The sequence below is a fragment of the Balaenoptera musculus genome, chromosome 18 (assembly GCF_009873245.2).
Source record: "Balaenoptera musculus isolate JJ_BM4_2016_0621 chromosome 18, mBalMus1.pri.v3, whole genome shotgun sequence".
Lineage (NCBI taxonomy): Eukaryota > Metazoa > Chordata > Mammalia > Artiodactyla > Balaenopteridae > Balaenoptera > Balaenoptera musculus.
Window position 1 is genome coordinate 1,077,960 of NC_045802.1, and position 18,592 is coordinate 1,096,551.

General features: G+C 50.8%; 1 protein-coding gene across 4 annotated transcripts in view; it reads left to right on the forward strand.

Moving 5' to 3' along the window:
- The window catches only part of IL17D (interleukin 17D), a 27,552-nt gene continuing 8,960 nt past the window's right edge, over positions 1-18,592 (forward strand). Inside the window, exons 1-4 of one of the 4 annotated variants that reach the window (XM_036831975.1) lie at positions 1-89; positions 1,549-1,693; positions 2,834-3,301; positions 3,772-4,067. In XM_036831975.1, the coding sequence (XP_036687870.1) occupies positions 2,917-3,301; positions 3,772-4,067 (681 nt within the window). In that variant the 5' untranslated portion in view covers positions 1-89; positions 1,549-1,693; positions 2,834-2,916. Of the gene's footprint in view, positions 90-1,541; positions 1,694-2,833; positions 3,302-3,771; positions 4,068-4,196; positions 4,230-18,592 lie in introns of those variants that run through there. The other 3 variants (XM_036831976.1, XM_036831977.1, XM_036831978.1) reach the window with 3 other exon arrangements.

Consider the following 18,592-nt stretch of genomic DNA (forward strand, 5'->3'; position numbering starts at 1 on the left):
AGCCCCGAGCGCCGGCAGCCTCGAGTTGTGCTTCCCGTTGAAACGCGGGGTGCGGGGTCGAAGTCAGGACTGCGTTCATCCTTCTTATGGTATGTCTGGCTGGCGGGTACCGTCCAGAGGAGTGCAGTGATGGGCAGTCGGGAGACGTGGCTGGTCTGTAACACTTCACGAGAGAGGACGGACCCCCCACCTCATTTTACATTGTTTCCACGGCATGCACACTTCTGTTAGGTGCGGGAGAGCAAACACCAAAATCAGAGCACTTTCCCTGCTCGCAGAAAAGGTTAAGATCTAAGGGGGCAGGCGTTCACCAAATACACGAAACGGCTAGTGTGTGCGAGATTCTGAGGCTAAGGTCGTGACCAAGACAGCAAGACCCTGCCCTCAAAGAGCGTAAATTCTGGCGGGGGAGACAGACAATTAATGTATTTTTTTAATGGGCTTTGGGTGTTGTTAAGGGCGGCGAAGGGAGTGAGATGGAGGAGTGTCACGGGGAGTGACGGTGGTGGAGGAGGTGAGCTGGGAAAGCCCTCCAGGGGCATTTGTGGCAGCAGCAGGAAGGTGCCTCGAGGGCAGCGGGCCCTCGGCAGGAGGAGCGCCCGCGAGCGTCGGGGGGGTGCTGGGCGCCGGTGGGCGGGAGCGTGAAGGGCCTGGGCCCGGGGCAGGGGCGGGCCTTGTGGAGCCCAGCGCCGCCTGAGGCTTCACGCTGCCGGTAACAGCGGAGGCGCCCTTGGCAGGTTTCGCTCGGGGAGGGCTCGTGATGTGCTGTGGTCTAACCTCCGGAGCAGCGGGCCCGCCGCCCGGAGGGGGTTGGCTGGGGCGGGCGGGCGGCCTGCGTGCGGGTGGTGAGGAAGAGAAGAAAGCGCGATGGCAGCGTCTGTGGCGGAGGCGCTGAACGGCGGCCGGTGTTGCCTTTCTGCGGTGGGCGCCAGTGCCGCCACGCTAGGGCCCCGGGAAAGCGGCGAACAAATCGTGCGCTGCGAGTCAGGAGGGCTGCGAGCAGCAGGGCTAAGCGACGTGCGTTCGCGTTCAGAGCCCGGGCGAGAGGTGGGGAGGAGAGATCCGAGGAGGGAGACGGAAGTTAATCATCTCGGAGAAGAATACAACTCGGAAGGTGTGACAGGCCCGTGTGCGGAATGGCCATCTGAGATGAGGCGCACGCCCAGCTGTATGAACGGAACAGAGTGGGGTTGTTCCAGGCAAATGTCACAGAGCGAAAAAGAACAAGGGACCAGGGTATTTGCAGGGTCGTGGCGATCGCGTCGAACCACCAACTCCCAGACGAGAAGGGAAACTAGGGCTCGAGTGGGGTGGCTGGTGAAAAGGCAGGGCCAGCAGATGAGGTCAGACAACTACAGGACAGGTGCGGAGAGAAGGTGCTGGTGTCGGGGGCCACTCACACTCGGACGGACGGGGAGCCGTTACCAGTAATGATCGCAGGGGTCGCGGTGGGTGAGCACAGGCTTCCAGAGTTGAGACGTGATGGGGGAAAGCAGGTGGAGCTGGGGTAGCCAGTTCGAGGCCGGGTCTTGGGTGGCTCCTCCACAGGTGTTAAAGGTGCGGGAATGAGGTGCCGGCGTGGTGGGACCTCCAGGTGCTGCCCGAGAAGACGACAGACAGACAGAACTCGTGGTGGGGAGACCTGATCTTCGGAGGAGGGAAGGAGGCTTGGATCCGTCAGTAACCCAGGAAGGTAAGTGGATGCAGCCACCCCTACCCGGCTCCCATGCCAGGGAGCTACAGCCGGCCTGGCGCTGGGGGGCTGAGCGGTCCAGGGGCTGGGCGAGGAACGGCTCTCGTGAGGTCGGGGACCGTGGCACCTTCAGCGGAGAACACTGTAGAAGAGTTAGCTTCCAAGGGAACATGACGAGGCTGCTTTTGAGTATTTTGTTGCCTTTTCTCACTCGTCTTGATGTTGGATTTAACTATGAGCATGTTTATTTCACACGTTCATAAATATGTTCAGGTTTGAGGGGAATTGACTACAGACATTTTGCACCTGTTGAGAAGACAATTTCTCAACTCTGCTTAGCATCACAAAAACGAATTTTATGTTCTATCAAGTGGGCAAGCATTTTCAGTAGTTTATGATCTTTCATAAAATGGAAGGTGTTGGCAAGTAAATACTTCCGTTTCCAAGTAACAGGGGAGGAGAGGGAAGTTGCCATGTTATCAGACAGTAGAAGATATTTTGTTGAATAATATACAGAATGAGCGGTCTGGCGCTGTATCGACTTACCTTTCAAAGGATGAAACTGCTGTCTCCTAAAGGAGTCCCACACTTCTACCAAATTTAAAAAAACAGTATGTGTTTGTGTATTGATATGTTTATTCCCATTTTACCAGAAAGAACACAATTTATCTACTAATCAGAAAAAAAGTTTTGTAACCTCAAAACAAACGTTTACTCGCCAAGCTGTAAATAGCTTAAATGGCTTAAATTGGAGATTTCTGTGGGATTTTGAGCAGTAAATAGGACAATTCCTGAACTCTTCAGTTATAGAATATTCAAGGCATACAAAAGTGTTGTTTTTCTACACAGCATAACTGAAATGTAGCGTAACCAGTGATTTACAAGGCAGTCAAATACCAAAGCTGGAAAGCATTTAGGGAACCATAAATTATGTATTTTCTATACCTTCGAAAACCTTTCAGCTGTTATCAATCTTTTGTTTTTATTGGCCAAGTATGACTGCCGTAAAATGACCGTATTCACTAGCCCTTCACCTAAAAAGCATTAAGCATTCATTTACAGAATGAACGAACGAGCACGTCTGCTTTGGTTCTTGAAATAGAATTCCCTCGTGTAAGTATATTTTCTTTATTTACAAAGTATTAGGCTTATTTTACATGACTGCGCGCGCTTACAGTCCCGGCATCACGAAGCAGGAGTTCCTGACCCTGTAGCGCCCAAGGATGCCCAGTTCCAGCCATAAAAGTGCAAGCTGGGTAGAATGGTGCTTGGATTTCGGAGGTGCTAGGGGGGCAGAGAGGGACCGCTTCCTGGTGTCTGGGGGAAGGAGAAGCGCCCCCGCCCCCCGTTCGGAACGCTCTCCATCTCCAGTCCCTCAGAGGAAGTCGTGGCGAAGAAGCTGCTTCCAGGCCCCGCGCGCGCCTCTCCGGGTGCCCTTCCCGCTCCCGCGGCGCCTTCGTCCGGGAGGCTCGTCGCGGCGGCCGGACCCGGCCAACTTCCCTTCCAGCCGAGGCGCCTCCTTCCGCTCAGCGCCGCGCGGCTCCGCTCGGGACGTGTCCGCGCCTCCGCGACCACCGGAGCCACTTCGGGGCGATGCTGGGGCCACCGGTGAGTGCGCGGCGCAGCGGCCGCGTCTCGGCCCCCGGGCGCCGGGGGTCGCCGCCGTCCGTCCCGGGCCGCCTCGTGGGGCCCGCGCGCCCCGGACACGCGGGGGCCGCCGAGGGGCCCGGGCGCCGTCACAGGCACTCGCAGCCCGCGGCGCAGCAGCCCGGCCGGCACACGCACACGCGCACCGCGCACCCGCGGCCCACGCGGACCCCGGCTCGGGGCGGCGGCGGCGGGGGGCGAGCGGGCCGCCGCGGGGGAGGGCCCCGGGGTGCCCGCGGGCGGCGCGCGGGCGGGGAGGGGCGCGCGGGGGCCGGCGTGGTCAGCACCCATCCTCCGGGCGGGGGCGCGGGGCGGGGGGCGTGGGGCGGGGCCCTGGGGGCGGGGGCGTGGGGCGGGGCCCTGGGGGCGGGGGCGTGGGGCGGGGCGCAGGCCCCTCCTCCGCGCGGCGCTGAGCGCGGCCTGTCCCGCAGGTCTGGGCGCTGGTGGCCGGCGTCCTGCTGGCGCTGTCGCCGGGCCGGGCGGGGGGCGCCCCGAGGGCGGGCCGGCGGCCGGCGCGGGCGCGGGGCTGCGCGGACCGGCCCGAGGAGCTCCTGGAGCAGCTGTACGGGCGGCTGGCGGCCGGCGTGCTCGGCGCCTTCCACCACACGCTGCAGCTGGGCCCGCGCGAGCAGGCGCGCAACGCCAGCTGCCCGGCCGGGGGCAGGCCCGCCGACCGCCGCTTCCGGCCGCCCACCAACCTGCGCAGCGTGTCGCCCTGGGCCTACAGGTGAGCGGGCGCGCCGGGGGGCGCGGGGGGGCGCGGGGGGCGCCGGACCGTCAGCGGCTCCTTCCCGCAGAGGCCGGGCAGCTCCCTCCGAGGGACCCGCGTCCTCCGTTCACCTTTCCGGTCTTTCAGACGCCCGTTTCTCGAGCACCTGCGCCTTGCTAGGTACGTGGTTAAGTGGGGTCCACGCGGCCGAGCCCGGGGAGCTTTCGTTGGTTGTTAGAGGACTCTGCGCAGGAGGCCTGTGCGGGGTCTGACGTGGGGTCTTGCGGACGTTTCTCGGGCGCCTGTGCTGGTCCGGGTGCTGTTGGCCTTGGACCCTCCGAGCCCGTCAAGCCTGTGGTCGACAGGAGGGGGGGTGGCGGTCATCGGGAGCAAACGAGGCGGGACGTGATTGGACACGAGGAGTTAAGTGTGCGGTGGTTTAAGCGGGGGGAGGGGGAGGACGGGGGGCATCGAGCACGCTGGAGGACGGGCGTCATTCCACGGTCGCTGGGGGAGAGGTCATCTCGCAGGAAAGCAGTGGCGTGCAGGCAGGGCACAGTGTGGCTGGAGCGTCCTCAGCGCACGTATGGCCGTCCGCTTCCATCCCTGCTGTCGCTGCGGAGTGTCACCGTCCCGAGGGGCTCCCAGTCAGGCTGGAGAAGGTGGGATCCCTCACTGCCACAGCCTCGGGAAAGGGACGGGGTGACCCGGAGGAAAGGAAGGGAGTGAGGAGCTCAGGCCAGGGGGGCGGGGAGCGCAGGCCTGGGTTTGCCCTTAGCAGTGTTTGCAAGGTTGACATTTATCCTTGAGGGTGTTTTTTCGATCCAGGAAGCCATACAGCCACTCGTGTTTCGTGTTTTGGGAAGCTGTCCCTGAGGGGGGAAAACTGGACACACGCAGCTAGGATGGTGGGAGAGGTGAGACCAGGACCAATTTGAATGGCACTGCTTAAAGAAAAAGGGACAGGATTTAGTGGAGGATGGTTCCGTGTGGGACGGAGGGGCCGCCAGCGTCCCAGTCCCCACGGTGGGCTGTGCGGGGACGTGCGAAGACCTCCCCCGCCTGCCGTGGCGCCCAGCCCCCTCCGCCCCGCGTGTTCGCTCTTCCCGCCTGCGGCTGGTGCCCTCGAGACACACCTGTCGGCCATTCACGCTGGTGCTTCGTCTCCGCCTTTTCCTCTTTCTCCCCACCATTCCCAGGGCCCCAAAGGGTGGGTTGTTGTCCCGCCCTCTCTTGCTAGCCTCATGTCACACCCTTGACGTGCGAGGTGGCATCCCGGAACAACAGACTACGCTCTCCTCCCAGGCCAGGCCGAGGCCCGTGGACCACGAGGACCACGAGGCAGCAGAGTAACTGTTACTCAGGACCTCCTGTTGGGCGCGTCTGCCACGCGTCTGGCTTGGGTGGTTGACGTATTTTAGCAACAGGACGAGCAGGCTCCGTGGAGGAAACGAGTTCAGTGCTGGGCTGCGCAGTTCCGTCCCTGAGAGCACGCGGGCGGAGGTGTGGTCTCGCGAGAGGTCGGGGCTGGAGCGCAGACCCGGAGTTGTCAGCTCGAGAGCTCCGCGTGGTGGAGTTGAGCTGCCCGTGCACGTTGCTGCCACTGACGCCTGTGTCTCCCCAGGAAAGACCCCAGAGCGGAGGGAGCAGGGCGCGGCCGGGGCAGGTGGCTGTCAGGAACCCAGCATCGCGTGGTTCTGCCTGGGGAGCCTTTGCCCCTCGCGGGCCTGCGTCGTTTTTCAGACATTTCGAGCCTCGTGAGCTTGTCCCTCGGTGAGCACGGGGAGGCCCGATGGCTCCACGCTCTGCGGGAAGGATGGTTTCCAGGATGGGCACGGGCCGGGACTGCAGGTGGCTGGCCGCTGAAGCCGGCCCTGCCTGGTGCTGCCGGGAGACCCCGCCCTGCGCCCTGACCTCGGATCACCTCCCCACCTCCCGAGTTTCTGGGAAGATTAGAAAAAGCAATACACGTGGCATCCAGGAGCCTCTTCTAAGTGGTGTGCTTAGACGTTACTGCTGGGCGGGATCGCGGGCGGTAGAGCGGCCTCACCTGTGCTGTGTCAGTTCAGACTCAGAAGTGGTATTTAAGGCTACAGACAGAACTTTTAAAGATGGATGGGGAAATGGACTGCATGTCAAACCCGAAAGGCACAGAAAGGACCACTTCAGCTGGGTAAGCTAAGCTTTAAAATAGAAATTTGGAGTATAAGGTGGTTTTCCTTCTCTTTAGGGGAGAGATGGATCATTCGATAAATAGCGTTGGGACTGGGTAACTAGCTGAAAAGATATAGTTGGATCTCACTCTTGTATGGAAATAAGTTCCAGATGATTCAGACTTAAACGTGAAAAGTAAAACCACAAAAAACACATAAAAACGCAGTCAATTATATTTATACTCTTGAGTGGAGAAGGCCTATTTAGTAGCTCACAGGCCCCCAAAGTCATTAAAGAGGAGAGTGATAAATTTAATTACATAATTATCTGCCATTTCTTCTTGGCAAAATTGGAAAAAAAAATACAAGGGCAAACTGGGAAAAAATACTTGCAACCCATGTGACAAAGGGCTTGTTTCATGAAGAGCTCCTACAAACCAAGAAACAGGCCCAATGAATTGGTATAGATGATCTTATTTACAAAACAGAAATAGAGACACAGACGTAGAGAACAAAGGTATGGATACCAAGGGGGGAAGAGGGGGTGGGATGAATTGGGAGACTGGGATTGACATATACACACTATTGATACTATGTATAAAATAGATAAGTAATGAGAACCTACTGTATAGTGCAGGGAACTCTACTCGGTGCTCTGCGGTGACCTAAATGGGAAGGAAATCCAAAAAAGGGGATATATGTATATGTATAGCTGATTCACTTTGCTGTACAGTGGAAACTAACATTGTAAAGCAACTGTACTCCAATAAAAGTTAAAAAAAAAAAAGACCCGATGAAAGGAAGATAGAGACCGTGGTCAGTCCCCATGGAGGGAAGTCACATGACCCCCAACTCTGAAAGGAGGACAGACCTCACCCTCAGGCGTATTTAAACTGTACTGGCACTTCCCTGGTGGTCCAGTGGTTAAGACTCCACGCTCTTAATGCAGGGGGCCCGGGTTCTATCCCTGGTTGGGGAACTAGATCCTGCATGCCGCAACGAAGATCCTGAGTGCCGGAACTAAGACCCGGTGCAGCCAACTAAATAAATATTAAAGGGGCTTCCCTGGTGGTGCAGTGGTTAAGAATCTACCTGCCAATGCAGGGCACAGGGGTTCGAGCCCTGGTCTGTGAAGATCCCACATGCCGCGGAGCAACTAAGCCTGTGTGTCACAACTACTGAAGCCCACGCACCTAGAGCCCGTGCTCCGCAACAGGAGAAGCCGCCGCAATGAGAGGCCCGCACACCACAATGAAGAGTAGCCCCTGCTCGCTGCAACTAGAGAAAGCCTGTGCAGCAACAAAGACCCAACACAGCCAAAAATAAATTAAAAAAAAAAAAAAAGAAATCCAACTCTTATTTAAAAAAAAAAAATCACTGTACTGAGAGAGCTTTTTTGGTGGGGGCACCCATCTGGCCGAGCTGGCACTGTGTGAGGGGAAGGCTCTCCCATACACTGGGGGTGTGACTGTTAACAGCTTTTATGCAGGAAAGTTATGTATTAACTACGACAATTTCAAATCCCTATTTTGCCCCTCCCCCTTTCCTCTCCCCATTGGTAACCAACCACTAGTTCTCTGTGTCAGTCTGTTTCTGTTTTGTTATGTTTATTCTTTTTTTAGATTCCACATACAAATGACAACATGGTATTTGTCTTTCTCTGTCTGAATTATTTCACTAAGCATAATACCCTCCAGGTTCATCCACAATGCTGCAAGTGGCAAAATTTCATTCTTTTTCTATGGCTAATATTCCACTCTATATGTATATACGTCTTCTTTATCATTTGTCTGTTGATGGACACTTAGATTGCTTCCATATCTTGCATGTATCTTTTCGAATTAGTGTTTTCATTTTTTTTTGGATATATACCCAGGAGTGGAATTGCTGGATCATATGGTAGTTCTATTTTTTTTTTTTTAAATTTACCATTTTCATCATTTTTTAAAAAAATTTATTTATTTATGGCTGTGTTGGGTCTTTGTTTCTGTGAGAGGGCTTTCTCCAGTTGTGGCAAGCGGGGGCCACTCTTCATCACGGTGCGCAGGCCTCTCACTATCACGGCCTCTCACTATCACGGCCTCTCTTGTTGCGGAGCACAGGCTTCAGACGCGCAGGCTCAGTAATTGTGGCTCACAGGCCCAGTTGCTCCACGGCATGTGGGATCCTCCCAGACCAGGGCTCGAACCCGTGTCCCCTGCATTGGCAGCAGATTCTCAACCACTGCGCCACCAGGGAAGCCCCGGTAGTTCTATTTTTGTTTTGTTTTGTTTTGTTTTGTTTTGAGGAATCCTCACACTGTTCTCCACAGTGGCTGCACCAATTTACATTCCCACCAACAGTGCACAAAGGTTTCCTTTTCTCCACATCCTCGCCAACATTTGTTATTTGTGTTCTTTTTGATGATAGCTATTCCGACAGGTATGAGGTGATATCTCATTGTGGTTCTGATTTGCATTTCTCTGATTAACAATGTTGAGGATATTTTCATGTGCCTGTTGGTCATCTGTATATCTTCTTTGGAAAAATGTCTATTCAAGTCTTCTGCCCATTTTTTAATTGGTTTGTTTTTTGATATTGTGTTGTATGAGTTGTTTATATATTTTGGATGGTAACCCCTTATTGGTCATAACACTTGCAAATATCTTTTTCCATTCAGTAGATTGTCTTTTGTCAGTAGTTTCCTTTGCTGTGCAAAAGCTTTTAAATTTGTTTATTTTTGCTTTTGTTTCCTTTGCCTTAGGAAACAGATTGAAAACAATATTGCTACAATTTACGTCAGAGAGTGTTCTGCTTATGTTTTCCTCTAGGACTTTTATGGTGTCCGATCTTACGTTTAGGCCTTTAATCCATTTGAGTTTACTTTTGTATATGGTGTTAGAGAATGTTCTAATTTCATTCTTTTACATGTAGCTGTCCAGTTTTCCAAACACCACTTATTGAGGAGACTGTCATTTCTCCACTATGTATTCTTGCCTCCTTTGTCATAGATTAATTGCCCATAAGTGTGTGGGTTTATTTCTGGGCTCTCTGTTCGGTTCCAGTGATCTGTGTGTCTGTTTTTGTGGCAGTACCATACTATTTTGATTACTGTAGCTTTGTAGTATAGTTTGAACTCAGGGAGTGTGATTCTTCCAGCTCTGTTCTTCTTTCTCAAGATTGGTTTGACTATTCAGGGTCTTTTGTGTTTCCATTCAAATTTTAAAATTACTTGTTCCAGTTCTGTGAAAAATGTCATCGGTGTTTTGATAAGGATTGCTTTGAATCTGTAGATTGCCTTGGGTAGTATGGTCATTTTGACAGTATAAATCCTTCTAGTCAATGAACACAGTGTATCTTTCCATCTGTGTCATCTTCAATTTCTTTCATCAGTGTCATCGTTTTCCGAGTACAGGTCTTCTACCTCCTTAGATTTATTCCTAAGTATTCTTTTTGATGATGTGGTAAGTGGGACTGATTCCTTAATTTCCGTTTCTGCCAGTTCCTTGTTAGTGTATAGAAATGCAATATATTTCTGTGTATTAATTTTGTATCTTGCAACTTTACTGAATTCATTGATGAGGTGTAGTAGTTTTCTGGTGGTGTCTTTGGGATTTTATACCTATAGTATGTCAGCTACAAACAGTGAAAGTTTTACTTCTTCTTTTCCAGTTTGGATCCCTTTTATTTCTTGTCTGATTGCTGTGGCTAGGACTTACAATATTATGTGGAATAAAAGTGGTGAGGGTGGGCATCCTTGTCTTCTTTCTGATCTTAGAGTAAATGCTTTCAGCTTTTCAGCATTGAGTATGGTGTTAGCTGTGGGCTTATCATATGTGGCCTTTGTTATGTTAAGGTATGTTTCCTCTATACCCACTACTGGAGAGTTTTTATCAGAAAGGGATGTTGAATTTTGTCAAAAGCTTCTCCTGCATCTATTGAGATGATCATAATGGTTTTTATTCTTCAATTTGTTAGTGTGGTGTATCCCAATGATTGATTTATGGATATTGAAAAATCCTTGCATCCCTGGGATAAATCCCACTTGATCATGGTGTTTGGTCCTTTTAATGTATTATTGGAGTCAATGTGCTAATGTCTTGTTGGAGATTTTTGCATCTATGTTCATCAGTGATATTGGCCTGTAGTTTTCTGTTTTGTGTGATATCTTTGTCTGGTTTTGGTATCATAGCATGAGTTCAGATGCATTCCTTCCTCTCTGATTTTTTGGAATAGTTTCAGAAGGATAGGAATCAACTCTTCAACTCTTCTCTAAATGTTTGGTAGAATTCACCCATGAAGCCATCTGGTTCTGGACTTTTGTTTGTTGGGAGTTTTCTTTTTTTTTTTTTTTTTTTTCAATTACTGATTCAGTTTGATTACTGGTAATTGCTTTGTTCATATTTTCTGTTTCTTCCTGGTTCAGTTTTGGGAGATTGTACACTTCTAGGAATTTGTACATTTCTTCTAGGTTGTCCATTTTATTGGCATACAGTTGTTTATAGTCATCTCTTATGATCCTTTGTATTTCTGTGGTATCAGTTGTAACTTTTCCTTTTTCATTTTTGGTTTTATTGATTTGGACCCTCTCTCTTTTTTCTTGATGAGTCTGGATAAAGGTTTATCAACTTTGTTTATCTTTTTATAGAACCAGCACCTAGTTTCATTGATCTTATTGGTTTTGTTTTGTCTGTATTTCATTTATTTCTGCTCTGATCTTTATGATATCTTTCCTTCTACTAACTTTGGGTTTTGTTTGTTCTTTTTCTAGTTCCTTCAGGTGTAAGGTTAGGTTGTTTATTTGAGATTTTTCTTTTTCCTGAGTGTGTATCGCCGTAAACTTCCCTCTTAGAACTGGTTTAAAAAAATTTTTTTTTAATTGAACTATAGCTTATTTACAATTTTGTGTTAGTTTCTGGTGTAGAGCAAAGTGATTCAGTTATGTATATACACACATATATGTATATATATTCTTTTTTATATTCTTTTCCATCATGGTTTATTACAGGATACTGAATATAGTTCCCTGTGCTTATACAGTATGGCCTTGTTTATCCATTTTATATATTGTAGTTTGTATCTGCTAATCCCAAACTCCTAATTAATCCTCCTCCCCTTCCCCTTTGGTAACCACAAGTTTGTTTTCTATGTCTGTGAGTCTGTTTCTGTTTTGTAAATAAGTTCATTTGTACCACATTTTAGATTCCACATATAAGTGATATCATATGATATTTGTCTTTCTCTGTCTGACTTCACTTAGTATGATTATCTCTAGGTCCATCCATGTTGCTGCAAATGGCATTATTTCATTCTTTTATGGCTGAGTAATATTCTATTGTGTATATATATCACACCTTCTTGATCCATTTATCTGTTGATGGACATCTGTGTTGCTTCCATGTCTTGGGTATTGAGAATAGTGCTGCTGTGAACACTGGGGTGCATGTATCTTTTAGAATTAGAGTTTTCATCTTTTAAAAAAATGTTTATTTATTTGGTTGCACCTGGTCTTAGTTGTGGCAGTCAGGCTTCTTAGTTGCAGCTCACCAGCTCCTTAGTTGTGGCTCGCCAGCTCCTTAGTTGTGGCTTGCGGTCTCCTTAGTTGTGGCAGGTGGGCTCCTTAGTTGTGGCATGCGAACTCTTAGTTGTGGCATGCATGTGGGATCTAGTCCCTTGACCAGGGATCAAACCTGGGCCCCCTGCATTGAGAGCGCAGAGTCTTATCCACTGCGCCACCAGGCAAGTCCCTAGAGTTTTCATCTCTTCCAGTTATGTGCCCAGGAGAGGGATTGCAGGATCATATGGTAACTCTATTTTTAGTTTTCTGAGGAACCTCCATACTGTTTTCCATAGTGGCTGCACCAATTTACATTCTAACCAATGGTGTAGGAGGGTTCCCTTTTCTCCATACACTCTCCAGCATTTATTGTTTGTAGACCTTTTTTTAAAAATTTATTTTATTTATTTATTTTTATTTTTTGGCTGTGTTGGCTCTTCATTGCTGTGTGCAGGCTTTCTCTAGTTGCAGTGAGCGGGGTCTACTCTTTGCTGCAGTGCACAGGCTTCTCATTGCGGTGGCTTCTCTTGTTGCAGAGCATGGGCTCTAGGCACGCGGGCTTCAGTAGTTGTGGTTCATGGGCTTAGTTGCTCCACAGCATGTGGGATCTTCTCGGACCAGGGCTCAAACCCATGTCCCTTGCATTGGCAGGTGAATTCTTAATCACTGCGCCACCAGGTAAGTCTGCATGTATCTTTTTGAATTATGCTTTCTTCTGGATATATGCCCAGGAGTGGGACTGTGGGATCATATGGTAGCTCTGTTTTTAGTTTTTTAAGGAACCTCCATACTGTTTTCCATAGTGGCTGCACCGATTTACATTCCCACCAATGGTGTAGGAGGGTTCCCTTTTCTCCACACACTCTCTGGCATTTATAGTTTTTTTTTTTTTTAATTCTTTTTTTAAAATTAATTAATTAATTAATTTTTATTTTTGGCTGCGTCGGGTCTTCGTTGCGGCATGCGTGATCTTTCCTTGCAGTATGTGAGCTTCTCTCTAGTTGTGGTGCACAGCCTTCTCTCTAGTTGTAGTGTGTGAGTTTTCTCCTCTCTAGTTGTGGTGTGCAGGTTCCAGAGTGCATGGGCTCTGTAGTTTGTGGCACGAGGGCTCTTTAGTTGAGGCATGTGTGCTCAGTAGTTGTGGCGCACGGGCTTAGTTGCCCCACGGCATATGGGATCTTAGTTCCCCGACCAGGGATTGAACCCATGTTCCCTGCATTGCAGGACAGATTCTTTGCCACTGGACCACCAGGGAAGTCCCGCATTTGTTGTTCGTAGACTTTTGGATGATGGCCATTCTGACTGGTGTGAGGTGAAACCTCTGTAGTTTTGATTTGTATTTCTCTAATAACTAGTGATGTTGAGTGTCTTTTTATGTGCTTTTTGGCCACCTGTATGTCTTCTTTGGAGAAGTGTCTATTTAGGTCTTCTCATTTTTTGATTGGGTTCCTTGTTTTTTTTTTGATATTGAGCTACATGAGCTGTTTGTATATTTTGGAAATTAATCCCTTGTTGGTTGCATCATTTGCAAATATTTTCTCCCATTCTGTGGGTTGTCTTTTCATTTTGTATATGGTTTCTTTTGCTGTGCAAAGCTTTTAAGTTTAATTAGGTCCCATTTGTTTATTTCTGTTTTTATTTCCATTACTCTAGGAGGTGTGTTCAAAAAGATATTGCTGAGATTTATGTCAAAGAGTGTTCTGCCTATGTTTTCCTGTAAGAGTTTTATAGTATCCAGTCTTACATTTAGATCTTTAATCCATTTTGAGTTTATTTAGTGTTAGAGAATGTTCTAATTTCATTCTTTTACATGTAGCTGTCCAGTTTTCCCAGTACCCCTTATTGAAGAGACTGTCTTTTTGCCATTGTACATTCTTGCCTCCTTTGTTATAGATTGGCCATAGACACGTGGGTTTATTTCTGGGCTTTCTATCCTGTTCCATTGAGCTATATTTCTGTTTTTTTTGCCAGTACCATACTGTTTTGGTTACTGTGGCTTTGTAGTATAGTCTGAAGCCAGGGCACCTGATTCTTCCAGCTCTGTTGTTCTTTCTTAAGATTGCTTTGGCTCTTTGGGATCTTTTGTGTTTCCATATGAATTAAAATTTTTTTGTTCTAGTTCTGTGAAAAATGCTATTGGTAATTTGATAGGGATTCCATTGAATCTGTATATTGCTTTGGGTAGTATGGTCACTTTAACAATATTGATTCTTCCAATCCAAGAACATATCTCTCCACCTGTGTGTGTCATCTTCAGTTTCTTTCATCAGCATCTTATAGTTTTCAGACTATAGGTCTCTTGCCTCCTTAGGTAGATTTATTCCTAGGTATTTTATTCTTTTTGATGCAATGGTAGATGGGATTGTTTCCTTAATTTCTGTTTCTGATATTTTATTGTTAGTATATAGGAATGCAACAGATTTCTGTGTATTAATTTTGTATCCTGGAACTTTACCAAATTCATTGATGAATCTACTAGTTTTCTGGTAGCGTCTTTAGGATTTTCTACGCATAGTATCATGCTCCTGTGTATATGCTCTGCCCCTACTACCCATCTCCCTCTCATTGTGCTTCCTTCTTTATATCTTTAGTTGTAGAACATCTTTTCTGGTAGGTTCTGGTCTTTTCTTATTGGTAGTTGCTCTGTAAATATTTGTCATTTTGGTGTGCCTGTGAGCTTGGGGGTCTTCCTGCTCCACCATCATGGCCAAGCTCCAAAAAAAGGGCCAAAACATCTTAACTTTAAAATGGAGAGCCGAAAGGGAAATTTGCCAACCACGAGGAAAGAGCAGATACTAACGAAACGAAGCTTCAGTGGGTCATGACAGCCTTCGATTTCCCAAGAGCCTTGGCTCCAAGGGAACTATTTGCTCTCACCAGTTGTGGGCTCCCGGCAGAGGCCTTACTTGCCTTCACGGAGGTCAGAGGCCCCGGGAGCCACAGCCTGGGGACACAAGGAACTGGGCGGGGACAGAGCCAGGACCCAGGTCCAGACTGCTCTGGTTCCCCTGGCTGTGCTCCCCACGTATGGGCTGTTAGAAAAGCAACATTCAGCCTCCAGAATATAAAAATATTTTCTCATTTACTTTGTGTCATCGTGTTTGTTTCTCTTAAGCTTTAGAAACAAATACGACAAAAATAAAATCAATGTGATTGCTCAGTAAGTTTTTTAAAGTCACATTGACATAGTAAGAAACATTGTAGGAGTACTGAAGTTTATTACAGTTTAAAGATACACATTGCTTATTTATGTTGACACCCCAAAGATACACATCCACCAACACTCCAAGTAATTTTTACTTGTTTATAGTTCTCAATTTTGGGTATTAGTCTAAAGATAACTTTTCTCTAGGATGTGAATAATGCACAACAATTTATTTTTAGGCTTTGCTACTTTTGTTTATAAATTCCTCCTGGGAATTTAAGCAACTACATCTACGTTTATTTTGCAATAAACAACTCCATGGGTCACAATAGCAGCAAGGGAATAAATGGAAAGAAAAAGAAACAGGACAAGGAGGCGGGGAGAGGAGGGGGGACGGGGAGGTCGAGGGACCCAACGGGAGGGGCAGGGGGACCACCCGCTTGTGAGCACAGCAGCCCTGTGCAGATCAGCCTGCGTTGGGGGTACCGGCAGGGGCGCTGGCCGGGTGTTAGGAAGCGTCGGGAAAGTGGAATTTTCTCACGGAGAACCCGGGTTGGCTCTGCTCTGTGGCCAGAACTCTCAGCAGGAGACCCTTGGGAGCAGGGGCAGCAGCAGCGACAGCCTCCAGCTCGTGGGGGGGCGGGGGGAAGGGCACCACTGTCTCCGGCCGGGCCAGCGAGATGCCCGCGGGGATGACCTGCACGTTCCCACGAGCCGGTGGCTGGATATTTAGCCACGCTGGTTTCAGGAGGGCTGAAACAGGAAGGGCGCTTCTGCTTGCCCCTCCTCCGACCCTGCGTCCGCCACGCCACCCCCGAGCGTCGCCTCCGCGCCCCTTCCCCAACAAGTGTCTCCCAGTTGTCCAATCCACTGTGCGAGGCGGTGCTGTGGACATCGCTTTTTCTTCATTATGTTGTCCTTAAAATTGTAGAAGAATATTAATTAGAGAAAGTACAGAGGGGAGGAGCATCGTGTTAGAGAAGGTCCGCCCCCTTTCGAATGTTCCCGCTTGTTTCTCTCGTGCGCCCCCTCCCCCCGGGTGCACGGTCAGGCTGTGTCCAGGCACCGAGAGCCCAGGTCCCCACGGACAGGAGCCGTGGCTCCCAGGGAGGTGGCCGGCAGGGGGCAGCACCGGCCAACCCACCCGCCCGCCGGCGCCGGTCATCTTTGAACCTGGGGAGACCTTGCTTCTGTCTGTTTTTCGTTGGCAAGTTCACTGCCGCCTGGCGCCCGGTTTCTTATTCTAATGATTTATAAACAAAGCCTTTCTGCCTTCCCGGGTATCTTTGTATTGTCTGTGTATCAGCACAGGTGTCGAGTCCTTTCTGTTAAGAAGGGCAGGGAGGGAGGAAAGGACAGAGGCAGTCGACTGCCAGCGGGGGTGGGGCTCCAGTGACATCACACGACATTGGGCGGGAGGGGACATCGTCAGACTCTGTGGTAGAAAAGGAGAAACTTATCATTTAAAGCAGCTTGGTAGGAAATGGTGGTATTTATCCCCCCAGATATTTTTATGGATAAGTGACTTTAATTGGTCCAAGTCCTGCATGGATCTTTTTCTCCGAGCTGCTCAGCACACAGCGGGTTGGGCTGCGGCCACCAGCGTTCCAGAGTAAAAAATAGAAGCGTTGTCGGGAGTGCCGTCCTGGGGTGACGGTCTCTCCTGAAAATAGGCCGTTCGTTTTGCTTTGAAGGTTGTCTTCTCTGACTGCTGGGTCTTGTTCTACGTAAGATGCGTGAATATTCCATCCCGTCGTCCCCTGAATAAAATGTCTGTGTCCTTCATACGGGTGGAAGGACTGGGCGGCGAGCACGCCTGCCGCGAGCTGACGTCCTCTTGGCCTCGGTCTTCAGAAACGACACCCGAGGCTTGAAGGAGGGCAGTGGGTGCCTGGCTCCCGCGGCCAAGGGGAAAATGACCTTCCAAAATGCTCCCAGGACGAGGCGCAGCGTCTGGGCTCGTGTTCCGTGTGGATTATTCCTCACACTGCGCACGAGGTGCTTGGCCCGCCCGCCCCAAGGACAGCGCAGCGGACGTGGCTCCAACGCCAGATTCTGCAGCTTCCCTGGACGGAGAGTCCAGACCCCGTGGCAGGAGCTCTGTTTTTCCTTTGAAGAGATTCTTCCCAGCTGCCCGGAATGCGTGGCATCTGCCCTGAGGGAGAAAAGGGCCCTAAAGAAGCTCTGGCTCATTCGTTCCCTGGTTCCCTTTCTCTGTCCCTCGGCAGGGCTTTTGTCCTGAATCGTCTTACAGATTCTTTCCGAGTCTCTCTGCTCTTCCCTGAGCTCCCAGGTGGGCAGGTCTTGCACTGAGTCAGCGGGTCACCCTTTTCCAAGGGCCCCGTGGTGGTAGGGCTGAGCCCCTGGGGGCCTTGGGCCCCTCGTGCGGGGCTGGGCCTTGGGGGGTGGGCCGGGCCTTCCAGGCTCCGCGGGGACCAGCCGGGCGGGCAGAGCAGCCGGTGGGTCTGCATCGACCTCCCTGGCTTGGGGTCAGGGCTGTCCGAGGCCAGGCTCAGGATCGCAGCGCAGTGGCCTCGGCCCAGGGTCACTGACCCCTGGCTGTCCTCGCTGGCATCCTCGCCGGCATAGGGCCAGGTGCGCCCGCGGGGACGGCCTCCGGGTCCATGCGGTCAGGCCCCTCTGCCTCCCAGCTGGTCCCATGTCCTCTTCCCCAGGGACACACACACTCAGGTTCTCGTCGGGCGGGGCCGCGTTCAGGGCTTCCTGGCAGCCGCGGTGAAGGCCCGTCCGGCTCAGCCTGAGCAACAGGAGGGCCGGCGGCGCTGCGCAGGGGGCTGCCGTCTCCTGTCCCCGCGCCCCCGGCAGTCGGACCCGTTGCACAGGGAACCACAGACCTGCCTCAGTGCCCTGTGGTCTCTCGGACCCGGGCCCAGCGGCCTCCCCCGGGGCTGGTCAGGACTGTCCAGGGGGTGTTCAGGCCCGGCCCGGCACGGCCCTGCGCCCCCCTGAGCTCCACAGCCCTGGGGAGGGGACAGCATCCCAGCAGAGAGCAAGCCAGGTCTCAGCGCCACCGTCCACGCTGGCTCAGCAGTGACCTTGTGGGCTAATTAGACTCCTTGGCGTGGGCGTCCAGCGGGAGGGTCCTGAGATGGGATGGGGAAGTGCCCCCGGTTGTGTGCAGTCACCCCCTCAGAGGCGCTGGGGGCTTCTGTCTGGGGCTCCCAGACACGAGCCAGGCGGTCACTTGGCGGCCAGCGGGCTGAGCTCCTGAGTGTGGAGGGAAGGGTGGGAATCCGGGGTTGAACAGGCCCCATGCCACACGGTTCTGAAAACCACAGTTTGGAAACCTTGTTTCTGCCTTAATTGCCCACGTCCAGGAGAAACAGCGCTTGGGAAAAGACACTGTCCCCCTCAGCTTCCTTGGGGGCCGCCCGATGTCTTCCCGTTACCAGTATCTTGAAGGCTGGTAGAGCAAGCCCCTCCTATTCGTCCTCGCAGCTGTTTAGACTGTTCTGGGCCCTTTTCTCTCTGTACGAGTTTTAGGATTAGCCTGCCAAGCTCTAAGAGAAATCTACGAGAATTGCACTGATTTCATAGATGACTTTGGGGAGAGTCTCCGATATCTCAGAAACGCAGGGGATTACAGGCGTCTTTTCTAAGCAGAAAACGCTGATAAAAATGTCACGTTATCAGTCCTGCCATTGAGAAGGTGGAGGAAGCAGCCTGCCCATCAAATCCATCCCCTGCA